The sequence below is a fragment of the Ilyonectria robusta genome (assembly GCF_021365365.1).
Source record: "Ilyonectria robusta strain PMI_751 chromosome Unknown BGZ61scaffold_31, whole genome shotgun sequence".
Lineage (NCBI taxonomy): Eukaryota > Fungi > Ascomycota > Sordariomycetes > Hypocreales > Nectriaceae > Ilyonectria > Ilyonectria robusta.
Window position 1 is genome coordinate 473,105 of NW_025764465.1, and position 17,262 is coordinate 490,366.

The following is a 17,262-nucleotide window of genomic DNA, read 5'->3' on the forward strand; positions in this document are numbered from 1 at the left end:
GTTGAGCAAACTCAATCCTAACCCTACCTACGGAGTATTATCATCATAGAAGCTACTCCGTACTACGTAGTAGAATTGCAATTCAGGATGCAGAAGCTTATGGTTACTCACTAATTGACAGTCCAAAGGCTGTATTTTATAGAGGAATTGGAATATGTTGGATTTTGACCACTTATTACGAAACCTCTGATCGATCGATATCCTAACCTTACGTAGTAGTCAGAGGGGGTGCGACATAACATAAAACCCCTATGGGAAAGAGGGGACCGGAGGCATCCTAGTTAATACAATCATCGTCTTTCTCCACACCCGATTGAACACTTATCCCTTGAGTGAATGTTGCGTACGCCATCCAACAAAAGAATCTAAAAGATCTAGATGTACACTGTGTGTCCTTCTACAAACTTTTCTTATTAACAGTGTCCGAGGTTATATCATGCAAGTATGATTTAATTCTTGTTTTTTAACCAATGTCTTTGTATATCATCACTTCTGCCTGGTTTGATGTCTTGCGAGTGCTGCTATGGCAATACACGAGGGTACTCTTCAAGCTCTGACTTGTTCCATAATGCCGCTTGCATACTGAGCAATCTTTCCATCTTGGTCTTCACTTCTTCTCGATTCTTCTGGCCCTATGAATTAGTATCAAATGAACAACATGGACAAAACGACGGATCTTAGCCATGTTTGGCAATTTAATAGTTAAAATAACGATGCTCTGAGCATGTGGTGCTATTGCGGACCTCATCCTTTAAAGCTCGGGGGTTTCCTGGATGGTGGCTTGTTGTCAACACCATGATGCAGATCTCATCATGGTCCACTGTTCACTGTTGCACCACATCCACGTGAGTGGACATCGCTACTTACAATTCTTACAATTTCGATAGCAGTTGGAATTGCAAACACTGCACTGGACTGGCCAATGTTATGTGCTTCGAACAGTAAATGGGACTAAGCAGGCATATACCTTGCCTTTTTTTCTCAAGCGCAACATGGAGACACTCAATCTGCAGAGCAGATAGGGCTTGGAAGTTTGATCAACAATTCGTATTTCTCCCATACCAAGACTGGTGATTTCGCTGAAGGCTCCTTGGCTCTTGAAGAATAATTTCATTAGCGCTAGATAGTTAATGTATATCGTTCAGCTGTTTGCACTTGGGGCTGTTGGTGTAACGTGAAAAATTTTCTCAATCCGATATCAGAACAACATTTGTTGGTTATTCAGAAATAAGTTTAAGTTAAAAGTTCATAATCGGCCAATGGGAGATGTTAACACTGTGTGGTCCGGTAGATTCAAAGATTGTTGCGCAATGTATCATTTGTCTGAGAATTTCACTCACTTGATGCTTCTAGGCATAGACTCATAATTTCGTAGCATTGACACCCGGCCCGTTCCCTATGTTGATCCGGTTACGTCGCGAACCATGGGCAGGAGAACGGCGAATTGGGTTGGGTGGAGGCGAGAGCTGTTTGTTTTATGCGAGGACACTATGTAAGCTTCGGGACAGTAGCATGATTGTAACTGACTGTTGAGTCAAGTTTGACAAAGACGACATGCATTTTGAAGGGCTGCTTCCTCTTGTATGAATAAGTTGAAAAGTAGAATGACTCTAGGGTAGCTCATTGGATCAGGATTACTGTTCATCCTGCAAGGATGCAGTCTCAAAACCCTATTAAATTGATCGTAGATGGTGACAGGGATAGTGTAGCTGTCAACTTTTAGGACCAGTTCGCGAATTCTAGCCAGGATACTGTCGCCTGAAGACTGGATGGTTTGGGATTTTGCGACCAAGGGTCTGTTCGTATTCAATAGCATCTTGCGATGCACGGTATACTGTCAGTTTTAGTATGAATTTGCAACTTGAAATTGAGCATAAAATGCACATCAACATCTTCAAACAAAAGTGAATTCTCGAGTTAGATTAATTACAGTTTGATCTATTGCGCAATGTTATTCTTGATACCGTTATTGTTGTAGATGGCCGTTACTGCGCCGAAATGTCTATTTGGAACCGCTCTTGAAATTCAAGTCCTACACGACGCAATGGAAACCGACTCATCATTTCCCGAGCTGATACAGACAAATAAAAGCCTCCTGATCTCTCTCTATAGATTTATATTAATGAGCTGAACACCTAAACCAGCAATAACAGCTAGAGCTGGGGCAGCTGCAACTGTAGCGCCGGATGTTGATTGGGCAGTTGCTTCGGATGTCTGTTGGGTTGCTGTTCCGGATGTCGACTCAGTCGGCGCAGTCGGGTTCGCGCTGGCCCTGTCCACGTCGGCGTCAGAAGCTAGATATCCACAGTAACGCGAGTCCATTCCAGGTAACTTACACGGTTTCAGAGGCGGTACTGGCATCCGACCCCCCAGAGGCGATTGCCTCAGAGGAGCATTGTTCGTTGAAGTAATCGTCGCTGAGGTAGTACTCCGCCGGGGGGCACATTTCCTTGAAGAACACGACGCAGTAGCCATACCACGCGCCGGCGGCGTTGTTAGGCTCGTTCAGGCTGGCGTCGCACTGAGGCACGCACGAGACGAAGTTGGTGCCCCCGTCGCCCTTACACATACACTCGGCATATGGCAGTTTTCGGTAGTCGCCCGGACAGCTCTCGTAGGTCTGGTCGAGGCATTCTTCGCACGAGGGGGTCGCATAGGCGCCAAAGACGGGGTTGGCGGCTTGAACGGCCGTAAAAAGGAGATTTATGGCCAGGGAGAGGATGATGAGGCGCGTCATCGTGGCGAAGATGCAGAAAGAGGATACTTTCGGTGAAGGAAAGGTTGGGTATCGCCAGTGAGGTGCGAAGCATGTACAGGGGACGAAGAGGGACGGGGTGGAGTAAGGAGGATAGCACCAAGCCACGGTCTGGACTGTCGGGAGACAATGCACTTTTATAATAGACCCAAGGCAATGTCGCCGGCGCGTAGTCCTCAATTATCAAGCGTGACTGAGCTATGCCTTTGGACCAATCGAGAACGTTTGGCGCTCTCAGCCCTGAGACCTTAGCCGTTCTTGACAATGGTCACCGTCACAAAGTGTAATAAAGTGTGTCTTTAGCGTAGAAACAGCATGGGCACATTTGTAACCCCTGGAAATCCCCTCCCCGCAGTCTCAGCCACGTCGGTAGGCCCAGGTCGCGTGTGCCAATCATTTGGTGGTGGCACAAGAGGTTGGTACCTGGGCGAAGAAGCAAGCAGAATCTGGCGTTACGCACGTCTGCCTGCATAGGGGCGGGAAGCTGCTGTACTCATCGTTCCACCATCATTTGCGGCAAGTTGCGAAGACTGTTGACCCATCTTCCATGAACTGAGCTAAAAATCGTATAGAATGTACGATAACAAGTAAGGAAGGGCACCGGAGCAGGAGGCGACTGACAGGCAGAGTCCCGACTCCATGTGTCAGTGTGTGCCAAGGGAGACTGAGGGGAGAGAAAGGAGGAACGTAGGGCTGATTTAGTGGTTTTAGTACAGTCTCGACTGTGTTCTCAATCCACCTTGGTTTAAGCTTGTCTTAGCTACCGGCATTGGCTATTCTACCTCTGGGTTCAAGTTCTGTTGTGGCGCCTGCCCCTTGCCTAGCTCTCAGCTAGACGAAAAAAACCACGGTTAACAAAAAGATGTTATTGGCCGTGGCGCAATTCAGCTGAAAACTATTTACGCGGCTGAAACAGGGGCGAGGCTCACAGGTGAAATCAAGGGCCCTGATTGCTTCAGAAGGAGTAGACGGGTCACCCGATGAAGCATGGTGGCAAGCCTCATCAATAGTTTAGCGCAGGGGACTCGGGGCTTGAGGCTATTCGCCCTGATGCACCAATTGTCGGGCACTTATTTGCCTTGCACAATGAGACAGCTGAAGAGGGAGACGAGCTAGCGACTCGATGTGCTATACCCTCTTGTCAATCAATAACAACTCATCATTCATAGCAGCTGATGGTCATTGTTGGTGGGCGTGTCACAGTCATCTTTACCCGGCGTCTCGATTCACACATAATCTGCAAGGTAATCACCGGCATCCGTGACCGACATCCACCATCCAAAAGCTGACAGTGGTGTAGGGTAATCAAATGGGTAGTGCTTTTGCTACGAGGCATCTAATGACTCCAGTTGATATTCATCCTCTTTGAGATCTTTTACTGTTGGGAATAAATCCACACAGAGCACAGTTTAGGTCAAAGTGGGATGTTGGTGCCGCCTTGCAGTTCAGCAATACCTGTCTCTGGGCTGCACGGTATTTATTACATTAGCTCTAAACACTTAGTTAGTACTGACTTTGAATAATTCACGCCACATAACGTTCGCTGCCAAACCCATTCATTCTGCGGTGGATAAATACACAGGCTACTCTCAAACATCGCCTTTTGCAAACAGCGGCGTTGGCTGATACGAGCAAGCCCGATCCCGTGACAAGTGACTCGGCACTACATATAATGGCACTGCGTCTAGTAGGCGACAAAATAGCGGCGATAGGGTGCTGCCAATCAAAATCTCGGGGCGCGTAAACGCGGACGCGCTGTGGCGATAAGAGCCCTACCTACCTGCTCGCGAGAATGGTCTACAATGGTAATGCACAATACCAAGAACCATCAGGCTGTAATGACAGAATGACGCCCCCTCCTAGACCCAATGTTACGTCAGGATTCGAATGTACTGCAGTCGCATGTGGGCCACCGATTGACTTGGTTTTGGATCGCTTCAGGCTGTAAGCTAGTGGATGAGCTGAGATTCGAACCAGCGTGCGGCGTGGTATTTGTCACTCTGAAAGAGAACTTCTTATTCTTATCGGGGACCAAAAGGGTGGTGAGGTACGGTACCAAATTGGCCTCTGGACGCAGCAGCTGACTTAAAGTGGATGAAACCTCCAGGATGCGGTATTTTCTCGCCCAATGTTGCCAAATATGCATCCCATTGCTGCCTGATCTGATGCTTACATTTGTAGCAACGCTGTATCTCTATCCGTTCTCTTGTCAAACGCCAACACCAACCAGCCCGACGATTCCTTCATCGACTCTCTTGTATTCGCTATCGGTCATGGGCACCCCTCAATATCACTACTCGTCCCTGCCTGGACAGGGATGGTTCCGGCTGCTCATCATCGAACCAGCAGAGGCCTCACAGGGCATTTCATGCAGGCTTGAACACCATGAAATAGACAGCTGTACCTCGTATGAAGCCATTTCATATACTTGGGGCGACGAGAAGTCAACAGAGTCCATGCTCGTCAATGGCAAACGGTTCCATCTCCGCCCAAATCTATTCTCAGCTTTTCAAGTCATGCGTAGCGCCAAAACCCCACGCACCATTTGGGTTGACGCCATTTGCATCAATCAAGACGATATCTCTGAAAGAAACGACCAAGTCCGGCAGATGAACGACATTTACTCCAATGCCGACGTTGTCAATGTCTGGCTTGGTGAGTCAACCGAAAGCTCAGATATTGGTATCGACTTCCTGCAAAAGTTTCATACGCTTGTCTATCAAAACCGAAAAGGACGTATGCCCGTTGTTGGGTCCACCCTCGAGCGTCCAGAAGAAATTGGCATGAGGCGTTCAGTCTATCCTCACTCCTTCGAGTCATACAGCGAAATATACGGACCCATCCTAGCCCATGACTCTCTTATCTCCAGCTTAGACCACGCAGTTGCTCTTCTGTCTAGACTCTGGTGGAAAAGGATGTGGACATTGCAAGAAAGCGTCCTCTGTCCAAGAGTAATATGCTGGTGTGGTACAGAAACATTTCCGATTCATTATCTTTATGACCTGTCATACTTTATATACTTCTCTGTCAACTTCAACTGCTGGAAAGGATCTCCAATTGATCCTGAAGTTTCACTGAGAGCAGTTTGGAGAGCTGCAGATCTCAGTCAGCGTTTAATGACCAGAACAGGCATTCGAGTAGCTTTGGCCCTCGATTCGACTTGGAACCGAGCCGCATCGGATCCAAAAGATAAGGTCATTGGACTTTTGGGTTTGGTAGGTCGTCGCCCTGACCTCGAACCTGATTATTCATGGCCTGTTGAAAAGGTCTACAGGGTGGCTATGCGAGCGGCGTTGGTCGAAGATGGAGACCTTGATTGTCTTGGATTAATATCAGAAGACCGAAAATCCAGGAACGAGAAGCTCAACTCTTGGGTTCCGGATTTCGATGCCCACAATGAACCATTCTCCGACTACATAACCTCGTTGACGAAACCCATCTTTTCACCACGACCTTACGACGCGTCTCTTCGAGGTTCCATTTCGCCTTCCATCAGCACAGAAAACGACGATTCGATTCTCGTATTGAAGGGACTCGCTGTTGATTCAGTTCAGAAAGTTGGCGAGAAAGCGCCCGGTTGGAAGGATCAAGACCACAGCAAGTGGGCAGACACCATGCGATCCGTGTTGGACAGATGGCGTTCTCTTTTGCCTGCCACTAGATATTATCGAACTGGTGAGGAATATTATCAATCTTTTTGGAGGACGGTCCTCGTGGATCTCAAGCAGGGCGAGCATCCTAAGCCGTCAAGTGCCATCGGGCCACAAAGACTTGATGATCTAGACAAACAGGAGTTGATTCGGCTCGACACGTCTGAAGGGCTGGAAAATCTGCTGAACACTTGGGCAGCTTGCGTCCAGATTGAATATCGGCAGCTGCGTCTTATTGAGCAATTTAGCAGGCGATTCTTTGTCACTACTACTGGCTATATTGGCCTGGGGCCGAGTGAACTCGAGTCTGACGATGCTATTTGTATTCTTCTTGGCGGGGGTGTTGCGTATGCTCTCAGGAAGAATGGAGCTACCTGGCGCTATATCGGCGAATGGTAAGTCTGGCACTTCAATTGTTATCGGATCAGTTCTGACGTTTTAGTTATGTTCACGGGATCATGGATGGAGAGATCATCAAATCCATGGCTGTTGAGTCATTTAGGGAGTTTAGAATTGTGTAGTAATGGTTCGATGGAAAGCAGTAGTCATGTTAACCATACCTAACGAATAATAACAATCAGTAATCAACTTCTCTAAGGATACCGTGGCTCTTTAGCTAGCTGGGAGTGATACTACAATGTGATATAGCATGTTGCAATTATATATGTAACGACTATTACATGGAACTGGAACAGCGTGATCTAGCGATTGCCTATTAAAGACATTTACTTATTTTGGAAATAAGGAACTAATAGTAATTTACAATAACTTATTAAAGTTATTATAACAGGCTAGGCCCACGAGGAGGTCTCGGCCAACACTCTCGACCCGCTAACACTTTGACCCACATCAGTTGCAAGATCAAGGAGCTCTTTCTCTAGCGCCCCTTTCTTATTTCCCTTCTTTCCTCTTCGGCTTCAGGATACTCGTTGCAGTCGCTCAGCTAGTTGTTAATATACTTAGCTGGACTGTTACACTTAAAATAGTTAACTCAGGAGCCGGATGGAGAATGGAGGGACCTGTTGGCGGAATCGTGAGCTTGAGCGAGGGCCGGCCTTACGGATGGTACGGTAGGCGAAATACTCGAGCTCTTGAAAAGCAATGCTGGAATTGGCGTGGCTGGATGCTGTTGCCCGCCGAGGGTCGGGCTGCTTTGTATTCGGCGGGCTGGTAAGCGGCAAACACGGATGATAGGAGCCTGCGGGGAGAAAGTGATTGGCTGCAGGCGAGTGATACAAAAGCGCCATGGCACATCACGGCAATGTTTTGTTGGGAGAGCAAGGCTGGTCATTGAGTTTTCGCTGTGCCCAGACGCAGGACAACTCAGCTCCGAGCTGATCGGGTCTCAGCGATGTTGTCCGCCCAATTCAGTCAAACAGCGTCGCAATCAGATTACTTGTGGGGGACTCAAAATCGTCACAGGAGACGCGAACCGGAAACAGTCTGACCAAAAGAGCCTTGAGGAGCGAAGTTAATGACGAAAAACCGGCCAATGCAACTTGAGATTCAAGCATCTCGGGCTAATTTGGTGTTTACATGCAAGACTTTCTAGGCTAGCTATTAGTCCTGAGATTCAAGCATCTTTGGCCAAAAAGACAGGCTTCGCAGCGTCAGTGTTGACTCGGAGGCTCAGCAAATCAGGTCGGGAATAATGTCCAACAATATCAAGGTTTTGCTTCGCTTTGATCTTCTCCTCGAGGTCGATGTCCGCATAGAGAATTCCCTCCTCGTGAGGCTGCAGCGGCTTCACCAACTCCTTTCCAAAGGGTGAAAAGATCATGCTGAACCCTCCACCAGATTCCTTCGTGTAGTCGTAACCCTCGACGTTAGCCTTCTTCTTATTCGCCTCGGTCATAATCTGGCTCGACAGGATGACGAAGCAGGCCCCTTCCATTGAGACCACATGCGAGAAGGCTTTGCAGCATTCGGGCGTAATATGGTACGGCCACTCTGGAACATTTTCCTTGAAGATGGAAGGCCAACTAGAGACATGAATGTCAACATCCTGGGAATACTCGTAGTACCTCAGCAGTGTCTGCGTGTGCTCCCAGCAGTTGAGTCCTGCTACCTTGCCAAACTTGGTGTCGACGACATTCTGAAGCGATTCGCCTTGGCCATCGCCATAGATGGCACGCTCAACGTGAGTTGGCTTGATCTTACGGCGGTGATAGACAATTGTGCCTGTCTCATCTATGTAGGACTATCGGGAGTTAGCTCTTGAATTGACTGTTGTTTGCCGCTTCCACGTACTTGGGCAATGTACAAAGTTCCCCTGTACCGCTCACTGTATCCTAGGACACAGAAAACGCCAGCTTCGCGAACGGCAGCCCGGATTTGGTCCATTTCGGGGGACTCGCGGACCAACGAGTTCTTGAAATACTCGGTCATGTAGGGCGCGTTTTCAGTGGGAGATTTGGCCCAGATGCTCCTGATTCTGAATGAGTTTATTCTCCTCCAACTTCACAGGACAACACTTACCATGGATAGCCGGGGATGAAAACCTCGGGGAATCCAATGACATTTGCGCCGTTCTCGGCCGCCTCTTGGATCAGCGAAATCGACTTGTCCACACCTCCCTGGAGGTCATTCCAAACAGGCTCGGCCTGGATGGCAGCAACTTTAACAGTCTTGGACATTTTGAGGATAGGTAAAATTCTGAGGAGATAGATTGATGAAGTGTGTGTATCTGAGTTGAGGACTGGGGGTAGACTGAACCTATCTACTTTCTTTATAGTCAACCCGAACCTCTTTGCCTTGGTTAGCGGGCCGAACCCGCGTATACCTATCCAAGGTCATCACTTTGCCGACCCCTATCCGTGAGAATTGCTATCCGGGACTATATTAACCGATAAGCACCAGTTGATCGACATGTTGTGGCCTATCCGGGTTCCAAGTATCCGGCCATAATCGTGTGATCAATCCGGGTAATAATTTGCCGAGATACCACTAGCCTACCAACCCCAACCTTATTCTGTCCCTCGTTACAACGCACACTATTAGCCTGTCGATAGGTATGAGCTAGAGACTAAGACGGCCATGATTATCTGTGATTGGGGTGATGCAGCGTAAATCTGTCGGTAGTTTGCGATGTCAATTGCTTTGGCTAGTCGAGGTGCTTTAGCTAGTCAAGATGCTATGGCTAATCGACGTTCGGATGCGTTGGCTCACCTTCGCTTTTGTGTAGCTATGACTATGTTGTAATTCAAATTATAAAAACCCGTACATAGCCGCTCTCGTCTACTCAAATCAGTCAAGAATTTCTTCCATCGACAAAAATCACCTCCTCGCAACAATGGCCAGAATTCAATTTTCGTGGGCCAACATAGCCGTATGAACAACCACCTACTCTTGGACATTTCTTTACTAACTTCATCTCAGATTGTCCTGTCACTCTGCCTGGGAAGTATTTCTTATGGCTATGACTTCAGCGTTATTTCAACCACAGTTGGCCAGCCAAGCTGGTATGCTTACATGGGTCTCACGGCTGACCCTACGCAAGCCGCATTGTATGCCTACAGTAACCAGATCATTGGTACCGTATTTGGCCTGTTCTCTGCAGGTGCTATCTTCGGTGCTCTATTTGTCGGATGGGTCTGCGATGCCTACGGTCGTCAAAAGTCGCTTATACTTGCTGCCATTATTAACCTTCTCGGTGCTGGACTGCAAACCGGCTCGGTTCATATTGGCATGTTTATTGCTGCAAGATTCGTCACTGGATTCTCGGCCGGTAAGTCCTCAAAATCTGAAGAGAAGCCCGAACAACATCTCATGCTGACATACTTAGCCATGTTTGTCACACTGGTGCCTGTTTACATTGCAGAAGTTGCCCCCCCGGCTACACGGGGACTACTCGTTGGCCAGCACGGTATGTTTGGGTCTTTAATCCAATCGGCAATATTCTAACCTTTTAGGTGGATTCTTTCTCACCGGATATGTCCTTGCCGCTTGGGTCGGAGTCGGGAGCTTTTACTTTTCCAATGCACAGCTCAATTGGCGATTTCCACTATCCCTGCAGGTTCTCTGGCCACTGTTATTGCTCTGCACTGTGTCTTGGCTACCTGAGTCCCCTCGCTGGCGTAAGTACACCTACCAGATTCCATCGATATCAAGATCTAACAGTCAGAAAAGTTGTGGCCAAGGGCCGGAATGATGAAGCCTGGACCATTCTTTCCAGACTTCACCACGACCCTAAGGACCATGAGCAGCTATTTGCCCGCGAAGAGTTCTTCCAGATCACGTCTCAGCATACGGCGGATCAGGCTGCATACGGAGATGTTAGCTTCATAGACTTGTTCACGAAGCCTCACTTCAGGAAGAGGATGCTGATCGGTACACTGGTCATGTGGGCGTCTCAAGCAAACGGTGCCATCGTCATCTACAGTAAGATTTACATGCTGAAGCCCGATACCACTAGCTAGCTAACAACCAATCCAGGTAACATTGTTGGCTTGGTCACGGGCCTCGGCTTCAGCACGAGTGACTCTCTCCTTCTTTCAGCAGGTTGGATCACCTGGGCATGTGTTGGTAATTTTGCAAATGCCTGGTTCCTTGACCGACTTGGCCGCGTCCGCAGTCTCCGTGAGTCATTCCCGAATACTTGTCCCGATAATCCTATTTGACTTTAGTTAACATGCCCAGTCATTGGTATTAGCGGCTGCATCGTATTTGTCATTATCGAGGCTGCAATTGTTGCGAATTATGGATCATCGACCAACAAGTCAGCGCTGGCGGCCGGCGTGGCTATGCTTTTTGGTTTCATCACATTGTGAGACATACTCAAGGCCTTGCAGTATCACCAGACTAATCATCCTCATAGCTACGGTGGTTTCGTCGACACTACTATCTATGTTTACTGCTCCGAAATCTTCCCTACCCACATCCGTGCCAAAGGCATGGGATGGTGCCTAGCTATATTTTTCTTGTCGACACTCCCATTTCTGGAGTCATCCGCAACTGGTTTCGCTACGATTGGGTGGAAGTACTACCTTCTCTTTATCATCCTGCCGGCTATCAATGTGGTTCTTCTTGCACTGTTCTGCCCTGATGTAAGTCAACCGTTGCTGTGCAAGGGAATACAACGTTTCAAAAGAACATTTCTAATAATTTTTCTTCCAGACCAAAGGATTATCATTGGAGGAGATCAATGGCCTCTTTAATGATCACGTCGCAGTTCAACTTACTCATCTTACTGAAGAGGAAAAGACTGCTTTGGAAGCTCGCGTTCTAGAAGGCAATGTCATTGAAGGGAAAGAGCAACTGGGAACTGATTTCTCCTCTACTGAAAAGGGAATCAAGTCTTGAAATATTCAAGTTCGGCTCTGTCTTAATCTCATTACCACAGCCTAGATCGGAACAGGTCGGCCACTGACAGAACCACAACATACCCACTATTTCATACCCATCTGGAGTAAAATACATGTCGAACAGGCTCCGTTCAACACGGTCTGATATAGATAGAGAAAAAGATGTCCAAGCGACCTAAATAGATCCGTGACCGACATCAGGATACGTGTCTCACGCCCGCTGTCATTTTAACAGTCATGTAGTCGGTAGAAGTTCGGTTGTTAGATGAAATTGCTTTTTATGGAGAGTGTGCGTGAAAATGTGTGGCGATTTCGGATTGGAGATAGAAAACATCAGGTTCTTCGTACGGCAGTATAGTGGTTATGCTTCGCCCCTCAGATTTAACCACAGAGCGATGGCGATTCAACTCAAAATTAGCTCATTTGCAGAATGTGTATGCACGGAGCAAGGTTCTACAGAGGCTGATGCCATCCAATATGGCGATTGTAATTGACATTGGTAATGTACCAGGTTAAGTTTGCCACTTGTCGATGTGAGCCACAGCCTCATCGGGTTAAGTCGACGGAGAATCCAGCATGCGTTAATGCATCACTCCTCTCTAAATCAAGAAAATCTCGTATAATGTATATCCGTCACGTTGCAGAGATAGTTGGGGTCTGACCAGGGCGGACAAGTCTCGGAGCAAGGCCCGTGGCTAGGGTGGATCTGAGCAATCAATTTGTCCGCAATTCCCCCGCATCAAAGAGAGAGCGTGGGAAATTGGAGAAGAGTTCAAGTATGCGCACGAATAAGGGCTCTGCCATGAGACTGGAGGGCCAACTCCTCTTCGGAGTCGGCCCAGAATCTTGCCCGGTTGGCCGGAAGTGATAACGAGGCGTGTGCATAAGATTGCTGCTAATTACCCGGTTTAATAAATGACGAAAGGCTTCGACCCTGGAGTCTTTGAACAACCACACACCAATCTTAACGCTGTGGAACGGGAGGCTTGTCTGTCAGCACGTCACGGAGAGATCTACTAATCGCCCACCATGAGATTTCTTTGCTACTTTGCTATCTTCTGCAGCTTTGCAAACGATATCCACGGTTCGAAAGACGAAAACAAGCCAGGTACGGACAACAGCTCATACCAAGACCCACCGTCATCCCAAATGGGAGTTGAAATCTTTATAGTACTCAAGCCCTTCAAGTTCGACACCCTCCCTCCAGGGGCCATTCTGCCAACTGGCTGGCTCAAAGACCAGCTTCAGCTATCTACGGATGGTCTCGGCGGCCACCTGTTTGATTTCTATCGCTACGTTGCGGGATCAACATGGCTCGGGGGAGACTGGGAGTATAGCGAGCTGAACGAGGCTTCGCCCTACTGGTTTAACTACATTGTCCCCCTAGCTTGGTCTCTAAATGACGCGAGGCTGAAGAAACAGGCCAGAGAGTACTTGGACTATGTCCTCGACCACCAGGCGGAAGACGGATGGCTCGGGCCCGAAACAACACGCCAAACTCGAGGTATCTGGGCTCGATCTCTGCTCTTGTTTGGCCTGACGGTGCGTGTCGAACCCCAATAAAATTCCAGAGTCGTTTTCAGACTAATAACTGATGCCAAGTAGCAATACGCAGAAGCAGATCCGTCCCAATCTAATCGCATTGTCGACGCCATGCATGGTTTCGTCGGCCTCGTGCACACCATGCTTGACAGTAACTTCACTGGTCTCCTTCAAGATAAGGCACAGCAAGATAACTTTGACCCTTATGGTTTTGGTCTATCTCGCACCCATGAATTGCCCATCTCTCTTATGTGGCTGTACGAGAACCACCCACGAGATCAAGGCGATATCATTCTCGAGACCATCGAGCTCATGTTTGATGGGGGACGCAAAGGCGGTCGAGACTGGACCACGTTCTTCGTTGACGGCGTCTTTCCCAAGCAGGGTACCGGGACATTTCGCCCAAGTGGCTTCACCCACGGCGTTAACCTAGCTGAAGGTGTGTTGGCCGCAACTGAAACTCGGTCTTGTCAGCAGCTGAAATTTGCCGCATAGGCCTGCGTTACCCAACAGTTCTCTATCGATACTCTGGAAACGAGAGCCTTGTCCAACAAACACGGAGTGCGGTCGACATGACAACCAAGTACCAGACGTCGCTCTCCGGAACCATCATTGGCGACGAGCACCTGGGTGCCCAGAGCCCCCAGCGAGGGTAAGTTACAAGGTTAAAGATATCTCCATGAACGTGATATCTAATTCGGAAGAAAAGGTCTGAGCTCTGCATGGCTGTCGAGTCCATCTTCTCGTATGCCTTCCTTTATCGGTTCTACGGTGAGAATGACTACGCAGACAAAGCCGAGCTTGCTGCCTTCAATGCCTTCCCTGCTGGGGTAAGCGCCGACTGTAAGTGAGATTATTGCATTCTTGGAGATCTGACTCTAATCTGCTACAGGGTGGTCGCACCAGTATGTTACGCAGACGAACCAGCCCTGGTCTAGAAATATGACCCAGAACCCCTTCTTTAACGTTGTATCCTATTCAAACACCTTTGGCCTTGAGCCGAACTTCGTAAGTTGAGCCTGGAGTATTGGTCGTTTCGCAACTAAGCTTTTGCCGCGTTGTTAGCCGTGCTGCACCGTCAACCATCCACAGGCCTACCCCAAGTACGTCGCCTCATCATACGTCAAGAACGGCGACACTGGGTTGGCACACATCCTGCTTGGTCCTACTTCTGTTAAAACAAGAATTAACGGGAAGAAGGTCGAAGGTAAGCGAGTTTTCTCATCATTGGCGAACTGATACTGACGGCAGATGTCCAAGTGTCGTGTGATACGAATTACCCCTTTTCATCCACCCTTCACTACAAGATCGAGACCAAAGTCGACTTTGAATTTGCAATTAGAATCCCTCAGTGGGCGACATCTAGCGCGTCGCTCAAGATCAACGATAGACGCCACAGTCTTCTCTCCCCCGACTCTTCCTCCCTTCAGCACGTGTCCATACCCAAGGGCAAAACGAGCCTCATGCTAGAGCTGCCGATGGAGGTCCGCGTCGAGACACGAAATTCCTCAGTGGGGATCTACTACGGCCCCATTCTCTACGCGCTGGACATGCCTTATGTCGAGTCTGAGCACCAGCCCCTCAACTGGACGGATCGGAAGCCGTTGTCCGACGAATATGTCCACCCCAAGGCGCGGGACCACGTGCTCGAGCCGACGGCCCCCTGGCAGTACGCAATCGATCCCGAGAGTGTTGTCGTTCAGGAGAAAAAGCTCAAAAATGGCAAACTTCCGAGCCCGATATTCGCGAGGGGTAATCCTCCTATGTCGCTGAGCGTGGATGCGTGGGAAATCTCATGGCCCGTGGGCAAGGACACCGCAGACTTGCCACCTATCAGCCCAGTTGTGGAGAAGGAGAAGAGGACAAGCATCAAGCTGATCCCCTATGGGTCTTCTAAGTTGCATATTGCGCAGTTCCCCGTGGCAAAATTTGATGAATAGGGAATGGATTGTTCAGCTCGAAGCCTGCTCTATTGTAAAGTAAAACCCTAGGAGTGATTGTTCCGTTAAATAATCCCCTACACCCTCACACTATTGGGTAGTTCTGTACCTCCATAGTCCATCCCTCCGTGCCGTCATGAAAACGGTGAAAGGAGAATCCGACCTCGGCTCTCGTTGTTATTTCCACAGTTGAATTTACCTACTGTTTTCAAAAATAGGTATGTGCGAGTAGGATATTTATAATGGCGTCACATAATAATGCAATTAAAAAAGTATAATAAAGAGATAGAGAGAGAAATACGAATAGCTACCCTTCTTATTCCTGCTTAGTGTTCTACCACTCCTCCCATAGCAAAGAACAATTTACCCTCTACAATTCATCAAAAAGTTCGTTCTATCAGATATTCGGCCTCTTCTGGCACTGAAGTTTGCATTGCAGACCCTTTGGTAGGGCATCCTGAGTGCCCCACTGTTCCATCACCCGATCCGGGTCATCCAACCTCGTGCTGTAAGTGAGGAATATGGCGGCCACAAGCATCTTGACTTGGAGCGTCGCAAACGCCTTACCCAGGCACAGTCGAGCGCCGTATCCAAAGGGGATGAACGATCGATCTAGTGTCAAGAACCCCTCGGGCGACGTGGCCAGCCAGCGCCGTGGGTTGAATACGAGGGGTTCGGGGAATGTTGTCGGGTCGAGGTGCAGTGCAATGGTCGAAGCCGAGGCAATAGTCTAAGTTTGATGTGGATGAATGTTACAAGGCTGTGGAGTACAGATTTCGGGGGTTATGGAGTATATGGAGTTGAAGGAGCCACCAACTTACATTCTTGGGGAGGTACATATGGCCGTACCAGGTGTCTTTTACCAAGACTCGCTCAGCTCGGCCGCTTGAAACAGGGTTGAGACGATATGACTCTCGAATGCACGCGTCGAGAATGGCCAATTTGTCGAGAGCAGTCCAGACTGGAAGACCATCCTCCTCTCGGGGCAGGTCGTCGAGTTCCTTTTGGACTAACGCCTGCCATTCTGGGTTTCGACTCAGGTGGTAGACGACATAAGTCAGCGCCACAGTCACGGTAGCCTGGGCAGCGTGCAAATTATCGATCACCTCGCAGGCCACGTAGTCGTCCGAGAGTTGGCGGCCTGCGCTCCGGAGATCCTGGAGCAGGCGGATCACTGACCAGTCGGATGAAACCAGAGGGTCGGCCATTGCTTGATCGACGCGTTGCATTGCCCATGCGTCCAGGTTTCGCTCCGCAGAGAAGAACCTCGATGAACCGGTATAAATGGCGATTGCCATTTCCATGACACCATAAACGAGAGGAAGGTTGTGCTTGACGGAGCTCCACAGCTCGTTGTTCTTCAGTCTCGCTAGGATATCGCGATCGCTCTCGTCTCCTTGAATTGCGTGGGAGCAGTGCCTTGGCCCAAACACCAATGCCGTAATGTTGTCCCAGGCATAGTGATTGATGATGGGGAAGACATCGATGACACTGTCCAGCTTGATCTTTTCTTGGATCAGCGCCACAATCGCGAGCGCACCTTTGCGGAGTGGCTCTTGGATATCCGGCTTGTAGATGGAAGTGGCCTGGTAGAATGCAGAAGACAGTGCCCTCTTGCGTCGGTGTTCTTCATACGGCTTCTCGGCGAAGATGGAGCGTGCGTTGTGATAGATGAAGTGGTCGAAGTAGTCACTCTTCCCATTCCGCTTAGAGCTGCTGTACAAATCCCGCATAGCGTTTACATCCGATATGGAGACTTGCCCAGGGGCAATAAGAACGAAGGGGCCGTACTTCCGGTGCCATTTGGCAATGGTTTGCGGGCGCTGGCGAAATAGCTCGAAAAGAGCAATGTAATGATGGGAAATCCGACAAGGCCACGGGCCGGGGATATGGCGGTATTTTGCCACTCGGTATATCCCAAAGACGACTCCGACCCCAAGGACAACGAGGGCAAGAAAGGAAACTTTCTCGGCGGCGGTGCGGGAAGTTAGGAAGGAGAGCATCTTGATGACTTCTGGGGTTTGTTGAATGACTTGGTTTGTCGTTTAGTTCTCTGATGTGAACAGATCAAA

At 48.9% G+C, this 17,262-nt stretch overlaps 6 protein-coding genes across 6 annotated transcripts; 3 read left to right on the forward strand and 3 right to left on the reverse strand.

Moving 5' to 3' along the window:
* Positions 1-2,332: 2,332 nt before the first annotated feature.
* Positions 2,333-2,737, reverse strand: BGZ61DRAFT_367256 (uncharacterized protein; the record flags this gene model as incomplete). The annotated part of the gene is made up of 1 exon (XM_046241768.1): positions 2,333-2,737. One exon carries the CDS (start codon positions 2,735-2,737, stop codon positions 2,333-2,335), a length of 405 nt encoding a protein of 134 aa, XP_046097203.1.
* Positions 2,738-5,028: 2,291 nt separating this feature from the next.
* Positions 5,029-6,926, forward strand: BGZ61DRAFT_539013 (heterokaryon incompatibility protein-domain-containing protein; the record flags this gene model as incomplete). The annotated part of the gene is made up of 2 exons (XM_046254721.1): positions 5,029-6,800; positions 6,848-6,926. 2 exons carry the CDS (start codon positions 5,029-5,031, stop codon positions 6,924-6,926), a joined length of 1,851 nt encoding a protein of 616 aa, XP_046097204.1.
* A 1,052-nt stretch (positions 6,927-7,978) lies between these two features.
* BGZ61DRAFT_539014 (carbon-nitrogen hydrolase) lies at positions 7,979-9,041 on the reverse strand (the record flags this gene model as incomplete). The annotated part of the gene is made up of 3 exons (XM_046254722.1): positions 7,979-8,605; positions 8,656-8,833; positions 8,884-9,041. 3 exons carry the CDS (start codon positions 9,039-9,041, stop codon positions 7,979-7,981), a joined length of 963 nt encoding a protein of 320 aa, XP_046097205.1.
* Positions 9,042-9,697: 656 nt separating this feature from the next.
* BGZ61DRAFT_539015 (general substrate transporter) lies at positions 9,698-11,706 on the forward strand (the record flags this gene model as incomplete). The annotated part of the gene is made up of 9 exons (XM_046254723.1): positions 9,698-9,733; positions 9,784-10,132; positions 10,190-10,270; positions 10,317-10,481; positions 10,534-10,785; positions 10,840-10,983; positions 11,044-11,170; positions 11,222-11,450; positions 11,521-11,706. 9 exons carry the CDS (start codon positions 9,698-9,700, stop codon positions 11,704-11,706), a joined length of 1,569 nt encoding a protein of 522 aa, XP_046097206.1.
* A 1,151-nt stretch (positions 11,707-12,857) lies between these two features.
* On the forward strand, positions 12,858-15,190 carry BGZ61DRAFT_366995 (uncharacterized protein; the record flags this gene model as incomplete). Its single annotated transcript, XM_046241736.1, has 7 exons — positions 12,858-13,250; positions 13,314-13,689; positions 13,746-13,902; positions 13,960-14,093; positions 14,143-14,258; positions 14,316-14,457; positions 14,511-15,190. 7 exons carry the CDS (start codon positions 12,858-12,860, stop codon positions 15,188-15,190), a joined length of 1,998 nt encoding a protein of 665 aa, XP_046097207.1.
* A 397-nt stretch (positions 15,191-15,587) lies between these two features.
* On the reverse strand, positions 15,588-17,193 carry BGZ61DRAFT_367274 (cytochrome P450; the record flags this gene model as incomplete). The annotated part of the gene is made up of 2 exons (XM_046241769.1): positions 15,588-15,920; positions 16,012-17,193. The coding sequence occupies 2 exons, from the start codon at positions 17,191-17,193 to the stop codon at positions 15,588-15,590; spliced, it is 1,515 nt and encodes a 504-aa protein (XP_046097208.1).
* Positions 17,194-17,262: the final 69 nt, after the last annotated feature.